Genomic DNA, 20732 nt, shown 5'->3' with positions numbered 1-20732 from the left:
GTGGATGGAACACACCCGTGGGTAAAGTGAAAGGCTCGGCATTGGTGCCCCCCTTCCTGGTCTTCCACGGGGCCTCTGCATCAGATGAAAGGAGCGGAGCTCGAGCCTTCCACTTGCCCTGCTTCCCCTGGACTAGGGCCCAGCCCTCCATGGCATCATCCGGGGGCTGGTTAGCAGGGGTCGTGTCAGGGGGCAGAGACGATGGCTCAGGGACTCGAGAGGATAATGGTGGGGCAGCACAAGGGAGGGAAGATTCCCCTTGGGGCGGGTCCTCTCCCATGCCCGGTGGTGTCCCTGCCGCACCCTCCTCCACAGGCCCCGCCAGATTGCAAGCAGCGGGAACGGGGCTCTCCCGCTCGTCTGGGCATAGTTGGGGAGGTGCCCCTTGGGCCCGAGCGGGAGCAATGGTGGACTGGAAAGGAGGAGGGGTGGTGTCAGGCACCGGGCAGCCAGGGGCGCCGGCGATGACTGGGCCGGTGCCCTGTCGGGGCTCGGGGGTCCCGGATGCCCCTCCTTGCCGGGCCAAGGGGCAGTCCCTCCGGACGTGCCCTATTGCCCGGCAGAGGTAGCACCGGGCCTCCCCCGTGGAATAATGCACCCGGTAATGGGCCCCCTGGTAGGGGACTAGGAAGGACCCCTCCAGCGCCTCTCCATCACGTGCTGCCAGCGGCAGTTGAAGCTGCACTTGCCGGCGGAACGAGAGGACGTGACGGAGGGCGGGGTCTTTGCAGCCCAACGGGAGAGGGCTGATGACAGAGATGGGCTTCCCCAGGGTAGAGAGGGCGGGTAACAGGGCGGCATTGGGGAGAAAGGGAGGGACGGAGGTCAGGACCAGGCGGACGCCCAGGTCCTCTAGCGGCTCTAAGGGGACAAAGACGCCCCCCACCGCCAGGCCCTTCTCCACCGCCTCCTGGGCGGCGGCCTCCGATGTTAAGACGACGACGACCTTGCCATACATTTTGGAGGCCGCCACAATGGCCGTGGGCCCCACCACCCTTGCCAACGCCCGCACATAGATCTCCACGTGGGGCGAGGCGGGCACCAGGAGGCAACGGATGCTGTACTTCCTGGTCATGGTGGGAAAGGGGCCCCGGCCATTATAGATGGTAGTGGAGGCGGTGGGCAGGAGAGATGACGTAGCGGCAGGCGGGGGGCTGCCGCCACCTGGGCGTATGCCCTGGGGGCCGGGGGAGGGACACCCGCAGAGCTGGGGGAGGGAACAGCGGGGAGGGACGCCCCAGCCGGTGGTGGGGCCGGGGCATTGGGGGCAGCCCCTGCCATGGAGGGCCTGGTCTTCTTAGCAGAGCCCTTCCCTTTCTTCTTCCCCTGGCCCTTCCTACCAGCTGGGGGGGCTCCCCCCGAATCTGAGGGGGGGAGAGACGTGGCAGCAGTGGAGGTCACCCTGGTGCCCGTCGCTGCTGGTGCCCCAGCGGGGGTGGTGGCAGATGGTTCGGCAGCGGAGGTAGAAGCTTGGGGGGGGTGACGGAGGGGTAGGCGGGAGAGGGGGAGCTCGGGCTGCTGGAGGGGTCCCACCCGTCTCATCCCCCGCCATCATGAGTAAGGAGGGAAGGGGGGGACACCAGAAGGAGGAGGGGAGAGGGGAAGCAGGTCGACCACTCCTCCCCGCTAGGCTACAGGCAGGGGAGGAGGGCGCCAAAAGGGGTGGGCTGGACGGGGGGCAATCAGGGGTTAGGGGTAAGTCACCGACACAAGGTGGAATTCCGGCTCCTCTTGGTGCACCGGGGAGGGGGGGGAAACAACAACATTGGGGGTGCAGTGAAGAGGGTTGCAACTAAAATGGGGAATTGCACAAGCGCATGGGAGGGGGCATGGGCACACGGAGCGAGGGGCTAAGCGGTCTGGAGGTAGAACAGGGAAACCAAGGGGCTAGCTTCAGAGGCTGGGGTGGGGCAAACAAATAAAGGCTGCAGAAGGAAATGGGCGGGGCAGGCAAACAAACCGAAGCTAGTATGGGGGGCTGGGACAGAAGGGGGGGCAAAGCTACAAGTGGCAAATGGGGCAGGTAGTAAAGGGCAAGCTGGGGGGTAGACAGTCCGGGGGGGGGGGCACGTGCACCCACGTGCGCTTGCATAAGTCTTTTTAAGCTGGCTGCTGCTTCTGGCCCAAAGGGTGGAAATAGGGCATGGCAATCCAAGCAAGCAGCTGAGTTGAGAGGCAGGAGCTGAGGCAGATGGTATACAGCCAGTGGGGGTGGTGGAGGGGGCAGTGGTGGTGGTAGTAGTGGTGGGGGTTGGGGGACACACACAGATGGATTGGGGGGCAGCTCCACGCCACACCCCCTGTGTCCCTGGAAACACAGTCAAGACCCCCACCACAAGAGCACAGTTTGAAAATTACTCAGTCTTAGGCCCCCTCCACGGTGGTCTGCAATTCTCTAAGTGCTCCCCCACTGGTAGATGGTCCTCTTCTTCTCCTCCTTGGGCTTCAGCAGCTCCAGGCAGCAGACTCCACAGGAGCAGCAGCAGCTCCAGGAACTCCAGGTGGTGGTCCAGGCAGGCAGAAAGGACCCCTCTCAGGTGGTGGTGGTATCCACAACAGCAGTGGCTGGGGTCCCTCACTCCTCCTCTCTGGGGAGTGGGCTAACAGCCCCCCCCCAGGCTGCAATTGCAGCAGTAGCAGCTCCCGAGAGTGGGGGGTCCAGCAACCAGGTAGCAGAGAATGGGGGGTGTCTGGCCCAGCCAGGGGAGTAGCTGGAGCAGCAGGGAGAGCTTAGGGCCTAGCAGCAGGAGTAGCAGCTTCCCACCTCCCTCCAAGCTAGAAGGCTATGGAAGAGCAGTGGGAGAGAGAGAGAGAGATTTGCTCCAGGCTAAACAAATCCCTGGTACCAGGTTAAGTGAAATGGAAGCTGCTCCAGGTCAATTAAGACACCTGGAGCCAATTAAGAACTTTCCAGAAGGCAGGGAGAAGGCTAGGTTGATTGGGACACCTGAAGCCAATCGGGCTGGCTGAAACTAGTTAAAAGCCTCCCAGTTAGTCAGGTGGGTGTGCATGTCAGGAGCTGTGGGAGGAAGTTGCGCTGTTGGAGAGGCTGAGTGGTACACACCATATCAGGCACAAGGAAGGAGCCCTGAGGTAAGGGTGAAGTGGAGCTTGAGGAAGTGAGGGCTGCTGTGGGGGAAGTAGCCCAGGGAATTGTACATGTCATGTTTCTAAAAGGTCAGCTACCATAGCTGATACTATTAGGGTCCCTGGGCTGGAGCCCGAAGTAGAGGGTGGGCCCGGGCTCCCCCCCACCTTTGCCCCCTAATTAATCACTGAGACTGGGAGACAACAGAGACTGTGCAAGGAAGGATAACTTCTCCTCACCTCTCTCGCTAGCTTATGATGAAAATGGCTCAGTAGACTGTGACCCTTGTCGCTAGAGAAAGAAGGGTTACGTGGAGGGTCACAGTGAGCCTCTGAGGCTAGTGAAATCCGCCAGGAAACGCAGGACCCACGGAGGCAAGGACAGAGCTTTGTCACAACTGTTGTCAGAAGCGGGATTTCATTCACAGCGTGGCAGAAGAAAGAGGTTTTTTTTGTTTTTTGTTTTTTAAAGTGCACTGGGAGTTTGGATTTTTTTTAGTTTTGGTTTTTGTTTGTTTGCTTTGTACCACAATGGAGGAGGTGGTAAGAGCTCTGGTACAAGCCACGGCAGCCCAGCAGGAGGCCACCCGGGTTCAGGCAATGGCACAACAGGAGTCTATGCAACTACAGCAGGAAACCAATCAATTACTGATGAGCCAGGCGACCCAAGATCATGCTCTCTTGAGAGAAGTGGTGGACCAGCTGAAGATCCTCACCACCCAGGCCCAGGGGTCCGACGGGACGCAAACCCTGAGGGCCACTGGTTCTCTGCCAAAGATGACGTCAAGAGATGACGTAGAAGCATATCTCCTCTCATTTGAAAGGACTGCTCAGCGTGAGGCGTGGCCCCAAGAGCAGTGGGCCAGCATCCTCTCCCCTTTTTTGTGTGGAGAGGCCCAGAAGGCCTACTTTGACTTGCCTGCCACAGATGCCACTGACTATACCCGTCTGAAGGGAGAGATCCTAGACGAGCAGGGGTAACGGCAGCGGTAAGGGCCCAGAGGTTCCATGAGTGGAAATAGCAGGAGAACACACCCCCGAGGTCCCAGCTATTCGACCTCATACACCTTGCACGGAAGTGGTTACAGCCCGAGGTGTGCAGGCCGGAGGAGATTTTGGAAACTCTGGTCATAGACCATTACATGCGGGGATTGCCGCCAGATCTCCGCAAATGGGTAGGCCAGAACGATCTGTCCACGTACGATGAGATGATCACACTGGTAGAAAGACGGATGACAGCCAGGGGACTGACCTGACTACCCAAGGAAGGCCCCTTTCGAAGCAAGCACCCGACCCCAACCCTGGAAGGTTGGGCAGCCAAACTCCTGGGGAGTCCTAGGTGGAAGAAGGGAGGGCCAAAAACCAGCGGGGATCCCAGAAGGAAGGGATTGGCCTGAGTGGGAGGAGCCCCGGGACTAAATCTTCTAACCCCCAGGATAGGGGAGTGATTAAAAGCAATTATAGATGTTATGTATGTGGGAAGTGGGGACACATAGGAGCACAGTGTCCCAGCACCGAGGAGCCTATGCAATGCAACTTGGGGGATTGGGAGGTCCCATTCTCCCTTATCCACCTCGCGGGGGTCGCATTAGCCCTGCATAATTACACCAAGCCAGTGAGGATAAATGGAGCAGAGACTACAGCGCTTGTGGACGCTGGGAGTGCTATCACCCTCATATCGGGTAAACTGGTAAAAAATAGTCAGCTGCTACAAGCCAAATGCGTAGCAGTGATGTGCGTGCATGGGGCCGTGAGCCATTACCCCACCACCCCAGTGGAGACAGAGGTTCAGGGAAACCCCACTGAGGTGACCATGGGCGTAGTTCCTAAACTCCCATATCCTGTAGTCATTGGGAGGGACTATCCAGGGTTTGATAATTTACTCCCCCCAGAGAGGCTGGAGGGAGGTGGGGACCCCGAGGACAGCAACTCGTCACCGGGGGAATGTCAACCCCCGATGTTTGCTAAGATTTCTCAGGATCTGTTCTCAGCCCCCCAAAAGACCCGGAAGACAAAAAAGGAGAGGAAGGCCATGAAGGCCTTGAGAACCCGGATCCTGACCCAGGGCCAGAAGACCTCCCTAGTAGGCAGATGGATGTGAGCAGCCAACAGAGAAACTTCCACCACAAGGTGAGCCAGAAGCTGCCCCCAGCCATGACGGCGGCAAGCCGTTGAAAGAAGCAGAAGCCAGCCCCTGGGAGCTTGGGCAGGTTAGTCCCGGGAGACAGACTTTTGGGCAGGACCAGGCGGAGGACCCCAGATATGATAACGCCAGGAAAGAGGTGGCCGAAATTGATGGGATACCCTGGATGGGAAAGTCCAGGGTCACAGATCTTACTTCATAGTGAAGAAAGATCTCCTGTACCACGTGGTGCAAATGCAGGAGCAAGAGATACAACAACTTCTGGTGCCACGAAAACATCAAAAAGACATATTGAGTCTCGCCCACAGTCAACTGTTTGGAGGACACTTAGGGGTAGAGAAAACCCAGGCACGGATCCTGCAGATGTTCTTCTGGCCAGGAGTACATGAAGATGTCCGGCGATACTGCACCTCTTGTCCGGAGTGTCAGTTACATAGTCCTCACCCGCGCTTGCAGGCTCCTTTGATACCTCTTCCAATAATAGAGGTTCCTTTTGAACGGACAGCCATGGATCTGGTAGGGCCCCTAGAGAAGACAGTTCGGGGCCACCAACATGTGCTTGTTGTACTGGACTATGTAACCCAGTACCCGGAAGCTGTTCCCCTGCGCAACACAGCTTCCAAGACAATAGCTAAGGAGCTAGTACAGATCTTTGCCCGGGTTAGGCTACCCAAGGAGACATTGACTGATCAAGGGACACCTTTCATGTTCAAGTTGATGAAAGATCTCTGTTCATTGCTCCATGTACAAGCCCTACGGACCTCTGTATACCACCCGCAAACAGATGGCCTTGTGGAAAGGTTCAATAGGACCCTCAAGGCCATGATGAGGAAAGTGGTGAGCCGGGATGGGAAAGATTGGGATACACTATTGCCTTACCTCATGTTCGCCATCTGGGAGGTTCCGCAAGCCTCCATGGGTTTCTCTCTATTCGAACTACTATATGGGCGCCACCCTCGGGGCATATTGGATATAGCCAGAGAAGCCTGGGAAGAGGAGCCAAATCCTGGAAGGAACATAGTTGAGCATGTACTGAAGATGAGAGATTGGATAGCCTGAGTTATGCCCATTGTATGGGAACACTTGGAGAGAGCACAGGAGACCCAACGAACCCATTATAACCATCAAGCTTCGACGGTTCCAACCAGGGGAGCGGGTGATAGTACTGGTGCCCACAGCAGAAAGTAAACTGTTAGCCCAGTGGTAGGGACCCTATGAAATAATCGAAGCCGCGGGAGAGGTGAACTATAAGGTGTGGTAGCCAGGCCGCCGGAAATCAGAGCAAATTTACCACATCAATCTTCTAAAACCTTGGCATGATCAAGAGACATGCATAATCATGCAGGAGACCCTTCCCCAGGAGGATAACTTACACAAGCAAGTGAGGATATCATCCGACTTGACGCCGATCCGAAAGATCGAGGCAGCCGACATGATTAATCGCAACAGAGATGTGTTCTCTACAAAACCAGGTCAGACGACTGAGACCTATCACTATATCTGCATGATCCCCGGAGCCAAGATAACATTGAGACCCTAACGAATCCCAGCAGCCAAAAGAGAGGATATCAAGGCCAAAGTAAAGAAAATGTTAGAATTAGGGGTTATTGAAGGATCTTACAGTCAGTGGTCCAGTCCAATTGTTCTAGTGCCTAAACCTGACGATACCATGAGATTCTGTAATGACTTTCGCCGACTGAATGAAATATCCAAGTTTGATGCATACCCTATACCACGCATCGACGAAGTGGTTGACTGATTGGGTAGTGCTCGATTCTTGACTACACTGGATCTGACAAAAGGGTACTGGCAGATTCCTCTGACCAAAGAAGCCAAAGAAAAGACAGCATTCTCCACCCCGGATGGGCTATTCCAGTACACCATCCTCCCTTTTGGGCTCCATGGAACCCCAGCCACATTCCAGCACCTCATGGATAAGCTGCTGTGCCCCCATACTAGTTATGCAGCTGCATACCTAGATGTCATCATCCATATGCCAGACTGGGGAACCCACTTGGGGAAAGTTGAGGCAGTACTGCGCACCTTAAGGCGGGCTGGCCTCACTGCTAATCCCGCTAAATGCGCCATAGGGCTAGCAGAAGCGAGGTACCTGGGATATACTGTGGGAAGGGGCATAGTGAAGCCCCAAACGAATAAGCTAGAGGCAATTCAAAACTGGTCCCGGCCGACCTGAAAGAAGCAGGTCTGTGCGTTCCTAGGCGTGGTAGGCTACTACCGACGGTTTATTCCCCACTTCGCCACTAGGGCAAGTCCCCTAACAGACCTGGTGAAGGCCCGAGGTCCGGACATGGTAAAGTGGACCGACGCAGCAGAGGGGGCATTTACAGACCTTCGGTCGGCCCACTGTAATGACCCCGTATTCATAGCCCTGGACTTTATCAGGGAATTTGTTTTATAAACAGACACTTCCGAGGTGGGGTTGGGAGCAGTTCTGTCGCAAATGGTGGGAGAAGAGGAACAATCCTTTACCTAAGCAGAAAGCTTCTCCCAAGAGAACAGAAATATGCAGTAGTCGAGAGAGAATGCCTTGCTGTCAAATGGGCTATGGAGACACTGCATTATTACCTCTTAGGCCGGCAATTTACTCTTTTGACGGACCATGCACTTCTCCAGTGGATGCAGCGGAATAAGGAAAAGAATGCAAGGGTCACCAGGTGGCTCTTATCCCTCCAACCATTCCAGTTCCGCAAACGGCACAGGGCTGGATGCCACCATGGCAACGCTGATGGTCTGTCACGAGCATACTGCCTGGTGTCCCAAGTTGCCCAACTCTATGGTGCTGAGCAGAGGGGGGGGATATGTGATGGGGCAAGGCCAGATGGCTATAGAAAAGTAGTGGGAGATAGATATATTAGCTCCAGGCTAAACAAATCCCTGGTACCAGGTTAAGCAAAATGGAAGCTGCTCCAGGTCAATTAAGACACCTGGGGCCAATTAAGAACTTTCCAGAAGGCAGGGAGAAGGCTAGGTTGATTGGGACACCTGAAGCCAATCTGGGGGCTGGCTGAAACTATTTAAAAGCCTCCCAGTTAGTCAGGTGGGTGTGCATGTCAGGAGCTGTGGGAGGAAGTTGCGCTGTTGGAGAGACTGAGTAGTGCACACTATATCAGGCACAAGGAAAGAGGCCCTGAGGTAAGGGTGAAGTGGAGTTTGAGGAAGTGAGGGCTGCTGTGGGGGAAGTAGCCCAGGGAATTGTACATGTCATGTTTCTAAAAGGTCAGCTACTATAACTGATACTATTAGGGTCCCTGGGCTGGAGCCCGAAGTAGAGGGTGGGCCCAGGCTCCCCCCCCCACCTTTGCCCCGATTAACCACTGAGACTGGGAGACAACAGATACTGTGCAAGGAAGGATAACTTCTCACCTCCCTCGCTGGCTTATGATGAAAATGGCTCAGTAGACTGTGACCCTTGTCTCTAGAGAAAGAAGGGTTACACGGAGGGTCACAGTGAGCCTCTGAGGCTAGCGAAATCTGCCAGGAAACGCGGGACCCACGGAGGCAAGGACAGAGCTTTGTCACACTCTTATTTCTTTATGGCTTGTGGATTCCTCTGTGCTAACCCCAGGTGCTTTGGTTTTGCTTATAAACTTTAAGCTGGACCTGAAGAAAACCATTCTTGATGCTTAATTATTATATTTGCTCTTTTTAAAAACTAGCAATAGTCTACGTTCCAGATGTATTTTCTTTCTTTTGTTTTTTAATAAAATTTACCTTTTTTAAGAACAGGATTGGATTTTTGAGTCCCTAAGAGTTTTGTGCACATGTTGTTTAATTAGCTGGTGACAACAGCTGATTTCCTTTGTTTTCTTTCTCAGCTCTTCCGGGAATAGGGGGTGGGTGGGTGGGTGGGTGGGTGGGTGTGTGTGTGTGTGTGTGTGTGTGAGAAAGAGCTTAAGGGTACCCTGCAGGAAGGAATTCCCATGTGCTCCTTCCTGGGTTCTCAAAGGTGGTGGTGGTGTGTGTGGGGCGGGAGGGGGAAGGGGGGTTGCACTTGGGTGGTGGCAGCATCTACCCATCCAAGGTCAGAGAAAAGCTGTAACCTTGGGAGTTTAATACCAGCCTGGAGTGGCCAATATTAATTTTTAGAATCCTTGCGGGCCCCGACCTTCTCCACTCGAACTGCCAAAGTGGGGAAGCAGCTTTGACACCCACCCCCAGGCCCCAATCAGAAATACTGACTACAAATTCTAGCCCAACTCGGGCTCTGCACCTGACCCAAATGCTTGCTGTTTTCCAAGAAAAATCCTGTTCCCATGAGTTGAATATCCCTCAGACTCTGCTGCATAACAGCCTCAGGGCTGTGACACAAAATCCACATGCAGGATCATGACTCAGATGTACCCGCAATGCAGCTCCTTCCTCCCCACACCCGTCTCAGCAACTGCAGCAGCAATCACGTCTGCCTGAAGAACACATCAGTCCTACACTCCTCCTTTACCATCTTCCCCCTCCTTTTACCCAATTGCTCACTCAGTACAACTTTTGTCCTGGCAGGGGTTTTATCTGGGGTTTTTTGTACCAGCCTCTTCTGCTTGAAGGAAACTAGGATCAACACAGCTATGAGAGAAGCAAAGGAAACAGGGAGAGTTTGTCCCCAGCCAAATCAAATGTGTTACAGTTCAGAAGGTTAGAGGAATTCACCAAAGTAAGCTAAACACTTTCCTCTGACAAATCAAATGACAAGGAATCACACTTACTGTGGAAGGAGGAGAGCTCATCTGATCAAGCTGGAGCATTGCATGATGGGCCTGTTGTCTCTATGGGCAGCATATTCAGGATGAAGGTGGTTGCAACCTGTGCTATCTTATACAAATTGGGTGCAACTCTGAACTCCTGGAAGCTGCCAACATGATGTTTTGTGGGGCAAAACCTGAATGTCCTTAGCTGAAACGTAAGGAGTCAACTAAAAGGGTATTTTGGATCATTCCATAACCAAGACAACGTTAAAGTAGAATTTGTAATGTTTTGCAAATGCATAGAACTCTAGGAGTTTTAGTCCATAGAGTGAGACTCACAAAGACAGAAGTCCTGTTAAAAACAAAGGGCTTTGTGACTCACTGGTGATGGTTTTGTAATTTGTTGGGTAATATACAAACCAAACTTTCTGTGATTACATTTCCCTGCTGCCCAAACTCTAAATGCCCTACCTATCTCATACATGGTTGTGCAGGGGCACAGGGAGGGACAGTAGCTGAAGGGCCGGCGGACAGGTCTGTAATTTAGTTAAGAACATGTGGCACCTGCAGTCACAGAAACAGTTAGTTACTCGCACTGGAAACATTTATGGCTTTGGGGAATCTCACAGCTTCTGGTGGTCACTGTGTGTTCTTATTTCTCTCTAAAGTCTTGCTCCCAATTGCAGAACGGAGTTACGTCATATGTGACAGTGTTTGAGAGTCCTAAGTGATTGTAGGCTGGGGTGGCCCATCCTCAGGATACCCTTCTTTGCCTACCTAAGCTGTGGCCATTCTTTGTGTAGAAGCAGGTGTTGTTGATGAGGTTGACGCAGCAGCCAATCACATCTCCAGTAGTGAAGGTGGGGCCATAGGGCTGCCCTGTCCCAGAAGAACAGAAGGAATGCCCATCGTCACCGTGGTAGCCATATGAATGTTTATCCCAACCTGTAGAAGGAAAAAGAGCAGATCAGTAATGAGGGAGGTTTCCAAGGAGCTGTATGTCATTATTGGAGCTGGGTGGAAAATAGTTTTCCTGTCCCAGGAAAATTTTCGAGATTTTGAATATTTTTCCTGTCCCAAGGAGAGATGAAAAGTTTAAATCTCTAAAATTTTCACAAATCAACAATCCAAAAACCAATTCAGCTAGGGTCAATCCAAACGTCTGATTTTGAGCTCAACCTTACAGTTAAAAAAAAAAAAGTTTTTTTTTTTTTTTTTACTATAATTAGCTTAAATTTAAAAACAAAGTAATTTTGAACCAAGCAAATTGAATTTTTTGCCTCAAAAGTACTGAAATGGGCAATTTTGACAGTACAACCCCAACTCATTCAATGATTTGAACCTGCTACTTCATGCAGTTCCCCCCTTGATATCACCTCCTAATGCACAGGCCTCAAGGTCAGGTGCTCTCTAGGCAGTGGAGAACATTATGGCTGTTCCTGACTAGTAGGCAATGCAGTCAAGCAGCACATAAATAGCCTATCCCACTCTCTCAGCTGCACCTTCCCGGATGGCTAAGCGTGCTGCATACAGTACTCTGAGCCCCCATCAGCTCTGGCAGGGAGCCTGGCACCAACACGCAAGTCCCTGTGTGGTGACAGAACTACTGAGTAGGGCTGTTCAAAATTTTTCCATCAAAATTGGTTTTCAATAGAAAATTGGATTTTTTACTAAATCCAAAAAATTATTTTTTTGTCCAAACCCTAAAATATTCCAGTTCTGAAATACCACTGAGTTGCCTCCTGTGACTTGTAGTTTGGGTACCTCATGGTCCCATTCACCTCTAGGGGCAATCTCCCCTGCCACACTTCATTTCCCATTATGCACTACCTCCACCATGGGAGGCACCAGGGAGTGCTGCAAGAGGTGTAGCTCGACCAGACAGGTGGCCTCAGAGGAGAAGTAGTGAGTGATGCATCTGAACTATAACTCCCATGATGCAACACAAGTTTTCAGCCGAAATATTTCAGGTTTTGATTTTTTTTTTTTTTTTTGCCAAGTGCTCAATTTCTGAGACTTTTGTTTTCAGTCAGCTCTACTACTGAGGCAACAGATCACCAACTGTTAAACTTCTTCATCAACACCAACACTCAGTCAGTTTGTCAGTAGAGCACTGTATTGCCAAACGGATGCAGAATCCCATTGTGCATCCTCCAAAATGCACCCTAGTGGAGAGAGAATGGGCATAGACTCATAGATTCCAAGGCCAGGACTGACCCTTTTGATCATCTAGTCTGACCTCCTGTATAGCACAGGCCGGAGACCTGCCCCCAAATTATTCCTAGAGCAGATCTGTTAGAAAAACATCCCATCTTGTCAGTGATGGAGAATCCACCACAACCCTTAGCAAGTTGCTCCAATTGTTTATAACTCTGTTAGAAATGTACCTGTACACCTTACCTCCAATCTGAATTTGTCTAGCTTCAACTTCCAGCCATTGGATTGTATTATATCATTCTCTGCTACATTGAAGAGTCTATTAAATATTTGTTCCCCATGCAGGTACTTACAGACTGTAATCAGTCATCCCTTAACCTTCTGTTTGTTAAACTAAATAGATTGAGCTCCTTGAGTCTATCACTGTATGTTTTCTATCCTTTAATCATTCTTGGGGCTTTTCTCTGAACCCCCTCCAATATGTCAACATCCTTCTTGAATTGTGAACATCTGAACTGGACACAGGATTCCAGTAGCAGTCCCACCAGTGCAAAATACAGACATAAAATAACCTCTCTGCTCCTACTCATTATTCTCGTTTACGCATCCAAGGATTGCATTAGCCCATTTGGCTACAGCACAACCCTGAAATGTTTTTCAGAGTCACTCTCTCCCAGAGTAGAATCCCCTGTGCTGTAAGTATGGCCTACATTCTGTGTTCCCAGATGTACATACATTACATTTTGCCAGAACCCAGATTACCGAGTGATCCACATCGCTCTGTATCAGTGATCTGTCCTCTTCATTAGTTACCATTCCACCAATCTTTGTGACATCTGCAAACTTTGATGGTTTTGTGTTTTCCTCCAGGTCGTTGACAAAAATGTTAAATAGTGTAGGGCTAAGAACAGATCCCCATGACACCCCCATTAGAAACACCAGCTCTATGAGATTCCCAGTTTACAATTACATTTTGAGACCTAACAGCATCTTGGAAGGGGACACGAACATGCACATGAGGAAGGGCAGAGGCACCTCTTCCAGCCAACTGATTACCTGACCAGACTCAAAAAAGGTTCTTTCCACTACAAGTGCAACCATGGAAGTTTCTAAAAGAGAAAGGAGAAAACATACTGACAAGAGAGACTTTGCAAGACCCAGCCTCAAGTCCTGGCAGTGAGGTGTCTGCCTCCAAACCAATGGACAGACACCAAACCTTACACCAGGGACATCAAACAGCCTGTAGCATGGGCATGTGGAGCTCAGGATTCATGTCTTTAGCATAGTCAATGTTCCCTTTAACCGCGTTTCCTCAGTGTACCTTTCTTCCAGCAGGAATGCACAATACATCAGGAAGAGGTTTGTGTGTGAAGGAGGGGTGGCGGGACGGTGTGCATGGCACACAAATGCTGCCCACTGCACAGTGCTTAAAGGCTCTAATTACAAGACGAAAATGCCAGCAAAACCAATTAGTGCCAGTCAAAGCACACTAACCGTTTTCATAATTGGTTCCTTGTGTTTTGAAATGCAAAATGCCACTACAAAGTTTGCCTGGGCTGCTCAGAACTATGCAGAGGAGACTAAGCCATTAGCTAAAAGCTAAAGTGACTTCCAGGCAACACCTCTGTCTCTCTTTTCAGGCTGGGTTTCTTTAACAAGCAGCACAAGGGAAACAGGAAAATAAAATTCAGCATGCTAGGCCCCTCCGTGGTTCTGTGAATACCACCTAAGCACCATCCTACCCGAGCAGTATCTCCCTGTGAGCTCAAAGGGGATTTATATTTTGCTTTTCAGACCAGCTAAGCACCACAGTGAAGCATGAAAAATGGGTCCAATTCTTCATAATTTAAAGAAGCTGTAGCTTATGTAATGCTTCAAAGGTCAGTAAATCATCCTAGTTGCTCTTGGAGTAAGACATAGCGCTGGATCCCATTTTCTTGTGCATGCTGGAATCTGGCTTTCATGGGCATTCTGCCTTGGGGGAATCTGTCCCCACAGTATTGCTCAGACTCTCCCTCCCTCCTCTCCTGTAGCAGAACCTGTGACAAGGATAACACCACCCTAACTGAAATGCTCTGCAGCCCATCAGGACTGAGGCACTCAGCCCCCACTCTGCACTCCCATCCTCTGCACTAGGGAAAGGGACATGTCTGCAAAGAAAATGCACACCCTTCTCCATGGGGCAGTATAACCGCATTGATGCTGGACTAACAGCCTGCTCCAGACTTGGTCCTAGCTGGAGCTTAAACCCCTTTAAAAGGGCAAAGCCTTGAGAGCAGCCATCAGCTCCCCAAGAGGTAATGGGGGAGGGAAAACGTGGCTGAGGCTAATTTTGCTGCAGGAGAATGACAAGCTGAACCACGACCATCACGAGAGGAACAAGTGTTGAAAAGCCTGAGCCAAAAGAACAGCCTCAATCTAGCAAGACAGGGCTGGATCTTCAGCCAGAAATTTTGCAGTCAGCTGTTCCAAATGCTTCTGAGACAGAAGCCACTCATAGCAAACAAACCTTTCACACCACAAAAGTGGCATTCAGGGGGCCAAGAACCTTCTGGAGATTGGAGCCAGGGTATGGGAAAAGTATGTAAGATTGAACTGCGGAGGTTCAGAGGGCAGGTGTGTTAGCAGGTAGAGAGCACTTCCTGCAACGAGGCAATGGAAGATTTCAAATAGTGCTAATTGTAATTTATTATCAGTATTACTGTAGCTCCCAGGAGCCCATACTGGACCTGAACCCCATTGTGCTGCGTACTGTACAGAGAGAGCAAAAAGACAGGTCTTGCCCCCCCGCTGGTAAAGTTTACTTGTGTAAATACAAGACAAGAGACAACAGATGGATACAGATAGACCAGTGGGAGGGTACGAGGGAACAATGAGACAACGGGGGTGGCCAGTCACTGGGAGAGTTGGGGATATGATGTTTCTGCCCTTGAGGCTTTCTGGAGTGTTACATGCTGTGATACTGAGCCTGCAAGAGTTAAGCAACCAGCAGGTTAAGTGATCTAAAATCAACCTTTAAGGACATATTAGAGAATTATTGAGGTGGTAATTAGGACCACTCCTTGTAGATAGCTATCATGTTTCCCATGGAAGAACTTAAACAAATTCTACACATGAACTGACTATTGGAATTGATTCTGGATTTTTTTTTTTTAAACAAATCAGCACTCATCTCTTCTTGGGTCAGTTTCCTAGCACTTTATTCTAGGGCTGTCGATTAACTGAAGTTAACTCATGTGACTAACTCCGAAAAAATTAATCATGATTAATTCCACTGATAAACAACAGAATATCAATTGAAATGTATTAAATATTTGGATGTTTTTCTACATTTTAAAATATATTGATTTCAATTGCAACATTGAACACAAACTTGACAGTGCTCACTTTATATTATTTTTATTACAGATATTTGCACTGTAAAAATGGCAAACAAAAGAAATCATATTTTTCAATTCACCTCATACAAGTACTGTAGGGCAATCTCTATCATGAAAGTGCAACTTACAAATGTAGTAATCCTCACCATATTTGACTTGGCTGTCTGGGTGGGAGCCAAAGCCTGCTTAAAGGGACTGTATTTTAGCTTCTTGGTAATCAGTAGGGTATTATAGAAGTTGTTTTGGGACTGGCTTGGTGAATCCAATTTATAAAAATACACCACCAGTTTTGGGGATCGTCTGCCCCATTCTCTGGAGTTTGCCCTGATTGAGTGATCTCAGCGTGCCCGTCTAGCAACCATGGTCCCACACGGTATCCCAGTAATTGCACAACCTCAATAGTAACGGGGAGAGCACTGCAAATGATTTTCTGTGGAAGCGGGCTTTGTGCACTGCCAGACAGACCAAGAAACACTCCGCTCTCAAAGCTCTTTAAACACATTAAGCCTCACCCTCCATTTTACAAACCCCTGCTCCGTGTCATCCCCCCCACCCCACACACCCCTTCTGATTCAGAAGGGATTGGCATGGCTCCTTCCAGTGCCCCGAATAAGGCTCTCAGGCTGGCCAGAGGCATTCAAGGTTCATAGATATTAAGGTCAGAAGGGACCATTATGATCATCTAGTCCGACCTCCTGCACAACGCAGGCCACAGAATCTCACCCACCCACTCCTGCAAAAAACCTCTCACCTATGTCTGAGCTATTGAAGTCCTCAAATCTTGGTTTAAAGACTTCAAGGAGCAAAGAATCCCCCAGCAAGTGACCCGTGCCCCATGCTACAGAGGAAGGCGAAAAACCTCCAGGGCCTCTTCCAGTCTGCCCTGGAGGAAAATTCCTTCCCAACCCCAAATATGGCGATCAGCTAAACCCTGAGCATATGGGCAAGATTCACCAGCCAGATACAGGAAAGAATTTTCTGTAGTAACTCAGATCCCACCCCATCCAACATCCCATCACAGGCCATTGGGCCTATTTACCATGAATAGTTAAAGATCAATTAACTGCCAAAATCATGTTATCCCAGCATACCATCTCCTCCATAAACTTATCGAGTCTAATCTTAAAGCCAGATAGGTCTTTTGCCCCCACTGCTTCCCTTGGAAGACTATTCCAAAACTTCACTCCTCTGATGGTTAGAAACTTTCGTCTAATTTCAAGTCTAAACTTCCCAATGACCAGTTTATATCCATTTGCTCTTGTGTCCACATTGAGCACAAATACTGAGCTTAAATAATTCCTCTCCCTCTCCGGTATGTATCCCTCTGATATATTTATAGAGAGCAATTATATCTCCCATTAACCTTCTTTTGGTTAGGCTAAACAAGCCACGCTCCTTGAGTCTCCTTTCATAAGACAGGTTATACATTCCTCGCATCGTCCTAGTAGCCCTTCTTTGTACCTGTTCCAGTTTGAATTCATCCTTCTTAAACATGGGAGACCAGAACAGCACACAATATTCCAGGTGAGGTCTCACCAGTGCCTTGTATAACGGTACTAAAAATCCTTATCCCTACTGGAAATACCTCGCCTGATGCATCCCAAGACCACATTAGCTTTTTTCATGGTCATATCGCATTGGCGGCTCATAGTCATCCTATGATCAACCAATACTCCAAGGTCCTTCTCCTCCTCCTTTACTTCTAATTGATGCGTCCCCAGCTTATAACTAAAATTGTTGTTATTAATCCCTAAATGCATAACCTTACACTTCTCACTATTAAATTTCATCCTACTACTATTATTCCAGTTTACAAGGTCATCCAAATCTTCCTGTATGATGATATCCCGGTCCTTCTCTAAATTGGCAATACCTCCCAGCTTTGTATCATCCGCAAACTTTATATTAGCACACTCCCACTTTTTGTGTTGAGGTCAGTAATAAAAAGATTAAATAAGATTGGTCCCAAAACTGATCCCTGAGGAACTCCCTCCAGCCTGACAGTTCACCTTTCAGTAGGACCCGCTGTAGTCTCCCTGTAAACTAATTCCTTATCCACCTTTCAATTTTCATATTGATCCCCATCTTTTCCAATTTAACTAATAATTCCCCACGTCGCACCATATCAAACGCCTTACTGAAATCTAGGTAAATTAGATCCACTGCGTTTCCTTTGTCTAAAAAATCTGTTACTTTCTCAAAGAAGGAGATCAGGTTGGTTTGGCACGAATTACCTTTTGTAAAACCATGTTGTATTTTGTCTCATTTACCATTGACCTCAATGTCCTTAATTACTTTCTCCTTCAAAATTTTTTCCAAGACCTTGCATACTACAGATGTCATGGCCTATAGTTACCCGGATCACTTTTTTTTCCCTTTCTTAAAAATAGGAACAATGTTAGCAATTCTCCAATCATATAGTACAACCCTGAGTTTACAGATTCATTAAAAATTCTTGCTAATGGGCTTGCAATTTCATGTGCCAATTCCTTTAATATGCTTGGATGCAGATTATCTGGGCCCCCCGATTTAGTCCCATTAAACTGTTCGAGTTTCGCTTCTACCTCAGATATGGTAATATCTACCTCCATAGCCTCATTCCCATTTGTCATGCTACAATTATTCCTAAAATCCTCTTTAGCCTTATTAAAGGCTGAGGCAAAGTATTTGTTTAGATATTGGGCCATGCCTAGATTATCCTTGACCTCCACTCCATCCTCAGTGTTTAGCGGCCCCACTTCTTCTTTCTTTGTTTTCTTCTTATTTATATGGCTATAGAACCTTTTACTATTGGTTTTAATTCCCTTTGCAAGCTCCAACTCTACTTGACTTTTAGCCTGTCTCACTTTATCCCTACATGTTCTGACCTCAATAAGGTAGCTTTCCTTGCTGATCCCTCCCATCTTCCACTCCTTGTAGGCTTTTTTGCTTTTCCTTAGTCAGCTCTCTGAGATGCTTGGTCTACAACTCCTTCCTATGAATTTTTTCCCCTTTCTTGGGATGCAGGCTTCCGATAGCTGCTGCAGCTTTGATTTAAAGTAATCCCGAGCCGCCTCTGCCTTTAGATCCATAAATTCTTCAAGTTCAATCCACTTCCCTAATTAATTTCCTTAATTTTTGAAAGTTAGCCCTTTTGAAATCAAAAACCCTAGTTGCAGATTTATTTTCATTAATCCTTCCGTTCAGTTTGAACTGAATTAGCTCATGATCACTTGAGCCAAGGTTGTCTCCTACAATCATTTCTTCTATGAGGTCCTCACTACTGACCAAAACCAACTCTAAAGTGGCATCCCCTCTAGTCGGTTCAGCAACTACTTGATGAAGGAATCCATCAGCTATCGCATCTAGGAAAATCTGAGCCCTATTATTATTACTAGCTCTGGTCCTCCAGTCTATATCTGGGAAGTTAAAGTCTCCCATGATCACGTAGTTTCCATTAGTATTTACTTCATTAAAAACATTAAAGAGGGCTCTATCCATATCCAAATTAGATCCCGGCGGTCTATAGCACACCCCAAGCACTATCATAGGAGAGGCTCTACTAGTTTTCTTCCCCAATGTCATTTTTGCCCAGACAGACTCTATTTTATCCATTCCATCACTTCTTATTTCTTTACATTCTACCTCATCATTGATATACAATGCTACTCCACCACCTTTGCCTTTATTTCTGTCTTTCCTAAACAGCACATCCCCTTCAATACCTGTAGTCCAGTCATGACTACTATTTCACCATGTTTCTGTTATCCCTATAATATCTGGTTTCACTTCCTGCACCAGTAGCCCTAGTTCCTCCATTTTGTTACCTAGGCTCCTCGCATTGGTGTACAAACATCTTAATTTTTGCTGTTTGGCCTCGCTCACATTCTGTACCCTATTAGGCACGGTCATTCTACAGCCAGTATAACCTATTAGACTGGTATCCATACTGCCCTTCCTCCTTATATACATTCTCCTACCCATGGCTGTATCCTTTCTTACTTCATTTTCTTCCCTCTCAATGCTAAAATCCAGCATGGAGATTACCTGGACATCTCCCAACAATTCCTAGTTTAAATCTCTCCTAATCATTTGTGCCAGCCTCCATCCTAGAAGTCTATTTCCTTCCCTACTCAGATGAAGTCCATCCCGAGAGAACTGTCCTCTGTCCATGAATGCTTCCCAGTGGCCATACATCCCAAAGCCCTCCTTATAGCACCACTGCCTGAGCCATCTGTTGATCATCATAATCTTGTCACACGTTTGTTGCCCTTCTCTAGGAACAGACAGAATCCCACTAAAGATCACCTGAGCCTCAATTTCCTTAAGCGTCTTCCCCAGCCTAGCATAGTCTCCCTTTATATGTTCCAGTGAGAATCTAGCCGTATCATTTGTTCCCACATGAAGGATAATTAGGGGATTCTTTCCCAGTCCCTTTAGGATCCTCTTCAACCTCAGGTCTACATCCCATATCTTAGCACCTGGAAGACAGCACACCCTCTATTCTCTGGATCAGCTCTGGTTACAGGCCTGTCTATTCTTCTCAGTAAAGAGTCCATGATCACATAGACCTGCCTTTTCCTGGTGACGGTGCTTTTCTCCAGTCTATCCCCTGTTCCCTCTTGCTGCAAGTTCTTTCCATTCCTATTCTTCCTTGTAATCCTCTTCAACCCATCCTGTATCCTCCTGGGGCTCATATTTGGTGTAGTCTCCATTGACTCTTACCTTTTTCCTATAGCACTAGCTGCTCTTCTCTTCTTCCTTGCCCTTCCACCTTCAGTGACCACTTGCTGAGCCCCCTCTTCATTTTCCAACTCTGCAAACCTGTTCTTGAGCTTATTTCTCCTTCACTAGCCCATCTTTTCCTCTGCCTGGTTCTTTTAGTCACATGCTTCCACCGACCACTTTCCTCACCCAGTCTCCCCTCGGAATTCCTCAGTCCTGCTTCCATCTGCAAGTCTGAGCTTTTCCCTTCAGACACCTCATATGTCTTTGCTCCATAATCTGCACGAAGCCCTTTCTAAACTCAACCAGACTTTCCACCTGCATCTCCAAACCTTGGATCTTTTCCTCCATCAGCTCTATCAGATGGCTTTTCATGCAGACAAAACTCTTACCAGGTATCCCCTCCAGGATCATGTACATACTGCAGCTTCCACATCCAGTCACCTTCATTGTGTCTTCCACTACATGGGTCACTCCCACTGCTACCTCTGTATCTGTCATAGCCTTCCCACCTAAATCCTGTTAATCTGGGAGAGACAAACCACACGAAAACACCACCACCCA

The 20732-nt window shown here is 48.8% G+C and overlaps 1 protein-coding gene across 6 annotated transcripts in view; it reads right to left on the bottom strand.

Moving 5' to 3' along the window:
- RANBP10 (RAN binding protein 10) overlaps positions 1 to 20732 on the bottom strand; it is a 170115-nt gene that overhangs the window by 51893 nt on the left and 97490 nt on the right. For 4 of the 6 annotated variants that reach the window (XM_038368100.2, XM_038368101.2, XM_038368103.2 and 1 more), the window contains one exon: positions 10705 to 10872. In XM_038368100.2, coding sequence (XP_038224028.1) covers positions 10705 to 10872 — 168 coding nt within the window. Of the gene's footprint in view, positions 1 to 9948; positions 10673 to 10704; positions 10873 to 20732 lie in introns of those variants that run through there. The other 2 variants (XM_043495176.1, XM_038368107.2) reach the window with 2 other exon arrangements.

The sequence above is a fragment of the Dermochelys coriacea genome, chromosome 12 (assembly GCF_009764565.3).
Source record: "Dermochelys coriacea isolate rDerCor1 chromosome 12, rDerCor1.pri.v4, whole genome shotgun sequence".
Taxonomy (NCBI): Eukaryota; Metazoa; Chordata; order Testudines; family Dermochelyidae; genus Dermochelys; species Dermochelys coriacea.
The sequence above is the reverse complement of the archived record's forward strand: the minus strand, read 5'-3'. Positions and strand labels throughout refer to the sequence as shown.